We start from the raw sequence: 3642 nt of genomic DNA on the forward strand, positions 1-3642 counted from the left end.
ATTCGTCTGCATTTGTTTGTTACCTCAGCATCCGCGACTGATTAACTGATTTTCATGATTGTTTTTCCATTTGAAAGCTGGTGATTCCTGTATGCTCTCAATATGGTTAAAGTTCTGACAATGGCATCCATGGGAAAACTACCTTAAACATTTAGTCCAAATACCTGAAATTTCTATTCCTGAACAGGATTCTCTTACTTCAAAATCATTTTCGAAGCATTAAGTCATTTTAAATGTTATTTAAAGCCAGATATAATATTAATTCAAATATCAATTTTGAACAGACTGTTCCATGTTCCCAAAAAAAATCCCCTTCCCATCTCTAACTTCTATTAGTGATGAACATGATATTCAGTCATTTTATTAACTCCATTGGTCGGCCAAGTTATCTTTGAAATTAAAATCCTCCGTTGGTGTTTTGACAATCAGAATAAAATTTTCCAAGATCACAAAATGCCAAACAAAGACGATGCAAATGCCAAGGATGCTGGTGAAAGGGACGAGGACGTAGTGTTATCTCGAGATGCCTCGGCCCAGACAACAGAGGACATTCTGGCTGCAGCAGTTACGGGCTTGAAGGTAAATAGCTCTGCTGATTCAAATCCGAACTTGCGCTCTAAGCAAGTGTTGGAGCACATGTTAAAGGAGCTTCAAGCTACATCCGGTAAGCTTCGCAGCAGCTCAAGCAAATTCGCCTTCTGGTCTACACAGCCAGTTCCAGACTTGGACGAGAAGGTGGAAGCCAATGAGTGCATCGAGCCAAACAAGGATATTAATGACATTCAAGCTGAACCTTATGCCCTGCCCAGTGCTTTCGCATGGAACATAGTGGACGTGGACGATGCAGAAGAACTGAAGGACTTGTACACCCTGCTGCAAGAGAATTATGTGGAGGATGGGGATGCCATGTTTCGCTTTCACTATCAACCTGAATTTCTGAAATGGGCTTTGCAATCTCCTGGTTGGAAACGCGACTGGCATGTAGGTGTGCGCGTGGTTAAATCTGGAAAGCTGGTCGGTTTCATTTCGGCCAACCCCGGCAAGTTGCGCGTCTACGACCAAACTATTCCGATCGTAGATGTAAACTTTTTATGCGTCCATAAGAAGCTGCGCCACAAGCGACTCGCTCCGGTGCTGATACGTGAAATAACGCGCCGCGTCAATCTGGCTGGCATATTCCAGGCAGTATACACCGCTGGCGTCTTATTACCGAAGCCTGTGGCTACATGCCGCTACTGGCATCGCTCCCTAAATCCCAAGAAACTGATCGATGTGGGTTTCTCGCATCTGACCCGTCACATGAAAATGCAGACCACTGTGAAGTTGTACAAGCTGCCCGAGCAACCTCAGACCAAAGGTTATCGTCGCATTCTGCCACAGGACATGGCTAAAGCACACAAGCTGCTCGAGGAGTTTCTAAAGAAGTTCTCATTGTGTCCAGTATTCAATGAGGAAGAGTTTATTCACTGGTTCACTCCGCTTGATGGTGTCGTCGATTGCTACGTTGTTGTCGATGAAGAGGACAACCTCACAGACATGGTCAGTTACTACTGTCTTCCGTCCTCCATAATGCATCATTCCGTCCACAAGACTTTGAATGCCGCCTATTCGTTCTACAATGTCTCCACCAAGACACCCGTACTGCAACTTGTCACCGATGCTCTCATATCAGCACGCAATGCAAAAATGGACGTCTACAATGCCCTTGAGTTGATGGATAACAAGGAGTTTCTGACGCCCTTAAAGTTCGGCATTGGCGATGGCAATTTACACTACTATATGTTCAATTGGCGTTGTCCAACCATGAAATCTGAAGATGTTGCTCTAATCCTCATGTAGACACGTACCGACACCACTCACCGTTACAATTTGTGCGAAATAAAAAGCTGCAGTATTCTATTTCAAATATATTGTTCTTGAATCTCATCCACAATAAATGAAAATACATTTTATTACTTGACCAACTAACAACAATTTTTCACAATTCCCAGTCTCGATACATTATCTTGAAAAATAAATGTTTACAATACCTTTTTACATTCCTAAATATGTTTAAGGTAAGGATTCCTTCTACCACTTGTCTCCTACGAGTGTTAATTCTTAACAATCTCAACTGATCCTATTCTAGTAAAGTCTTATTTGTAACCACCTATAGTATTTACAGATGTACTATAAAGATTATGGATTCTACTTGTCACATAAAAAAAGTAAAGAAAAGTCGTATTATTTAACACAGAAAATAATGAAGCCCAACATAACATCAACTTTAAAGCTCCACAAACTTCATCTGACTCTAAAGGAGTATATGCTTGTACAAGTTCATAATTTCCCTTTTTATCGCATCAGTTTATTATAAAGAGACAAAAATGTATCTCTTTTTTTAAAAAGATTGATGCACATTGTTATATTTGAATGGATTAACCCTTTTTAATCTCCCCTCTTCTACCTTAAATTAAGTATAGTATTTAGCAGGCCAGTTTTTATAAATTTTAACTCTTGGTTACACTTATAAATCGCGTATCTGATAAATTGTCAACTGTCAACCTACTCTCACTTTAATTTGCCTGTCATTTCAACTGAGCTGGCTGAGCTGCCATTTGCCATGCGCTGCACATTTTGTGAGTAGTAAGCAAAAAATAAAACTGTAGATACAGGTTGCCGGGTTGGCAGTTGGCAGACAGGCTGCCAGGCTGCCAGGATACATGGCCCAGATGAAACTAATTACGTGAACGACTTTACACGCAGATAAGACTTAAATCACCAAAATGAAAATTTCTTTGCTGTAACCCAAAGGTTTTGAGATAAGGGAACATAAAAAAGGAGCAAATGGAAAAAGGGGCAGAGAAGGGGTGACCACGAGGCATGCAAAATGTAATGTATATAATGTCATTAAGCAGAGCATTAGACACTCACCCAAACACAGGCATTAATGCCAAGATATTTGGACAAAGTGTTAAAGCCAAAAACGCGACCACGGCGCGGGTTAATTACGCTACAAACAATAAATTACTTGCCTCACAGAAAGCAGCAAAGAAGATGAGGAATACGAAAAAGAAACGTGGCGAAAATGAAAGAAGATATTAGTGAGCAAAAAAAGGGACGGAAGTCCGTGCATGCATGTGACCCTAATCAGGCTTAGGGTTGGCCCCCACCCAACACCTAGGCTTTGACTTTGCCCAGCATTGAGAGATGATTACATTTTTGGCCACTTCGCAAGTTGAAAGCGTTTCGGAAAAGGGTGGGGAGGAGACCGTATTGTAACGTGGGGCAACGCATATAACCGTTACATACACACCATGTGTTGCATTATCTTTCTTTCTCTAAGCCCTTCAAAATTGTTCTCGCATCGACCAACAACTATTCAGAGATCCAGTTTCTCTGCTTTGGAAACCATTCATTTTGCATCGTCTGGCCTCTTCACCTTCGTCTCTAAGTTCTTTGGCCTCCTCTTCCACATCCTTTCTTGTGCTGTCAGTTTTTCTAAGCTTGCCGTCATTGTTCAAGTTTGTGACATTGTACATGTTTGCCAGTCACTTGGTCGCCTCCTTTCTATCTTTTCTGTAATTTTTTCACTTAATTTCTCTTTTGTTTTTCTGCTGCTCGTCGTTCTGCAGTTCGTCATGTTACAAAGGAATTTTTTAA

General features: G+C 41.1%; 1 protein-coding gene across 3 annotated transcripts; it reads left to right on the top strand.

Annotated features, from left to right (window-relative positions):
- The first annotated feature begins 367 nt into the window (after positions 1-367).
- LOC115631732 (glycylpeptide N-tetradecanoyltransferase-like) lies at positions 368-1906 on the top strand. 3 transcript variants are annotated; one of them, XM_030528570.1, is made up of 2 exons: positions 368-664; positions 722-1906. In XM_030528570.1, exons 1-2 carry the CDS (start codon positions 454-456, stop codon positions 1837-1839), a joined length of 1329 nt encoding a protein of 442 aa, XP_030384430.1. In that variant the 5' UTR covers positions 368-453; the 3' UTR covers positions 1840-1906. The 3 variants fall into 3 exon arrangements, with proteins under 3 accessions (XP_030384430.1, XP_030384431.1, XP_030384429.1); XM_030528571.1 differs by having other exon boundaries at positions 368-579; positions 712-1906; XM_030528569.1 differs by having other exon boundaries at positions 368-1906.
- The last annotated feature ends 1736 nt before the right edge of the window (positions 1907-3642 follow it).

The sequence above is a fragment of the Scaptodrosophila lebanonensis genome, unplaced genomic scaffold, assembly GCF_003285725.1.
Source record: "Scaptodrosophila lebanonensis strain 11010-0011.00,11010-0021.00 unplaced genomic scaffold, SlebRS2 tig00001412-arrow-pilon, whole genome shotgun sequence".
In the NCBI taxonomy this organism is placed as follows: domain Eukaryota; kingdom Metazoa; phylum Arthropoda; class Insecta; order Diptera; family Drosophilidae; genus Scaptodrosophila; species Scaptodrosophila lebanonensis.

Bases quoted from the DNA above. Each gene is read 5' to 3' on its own strand.
- LOC115631732 (XM_030528569.1), top strand. From the start codon at position 454: ATGCCAAACAAAGACGATGCAAATGCCAAGGATGCTGGTGAAAGGGAC.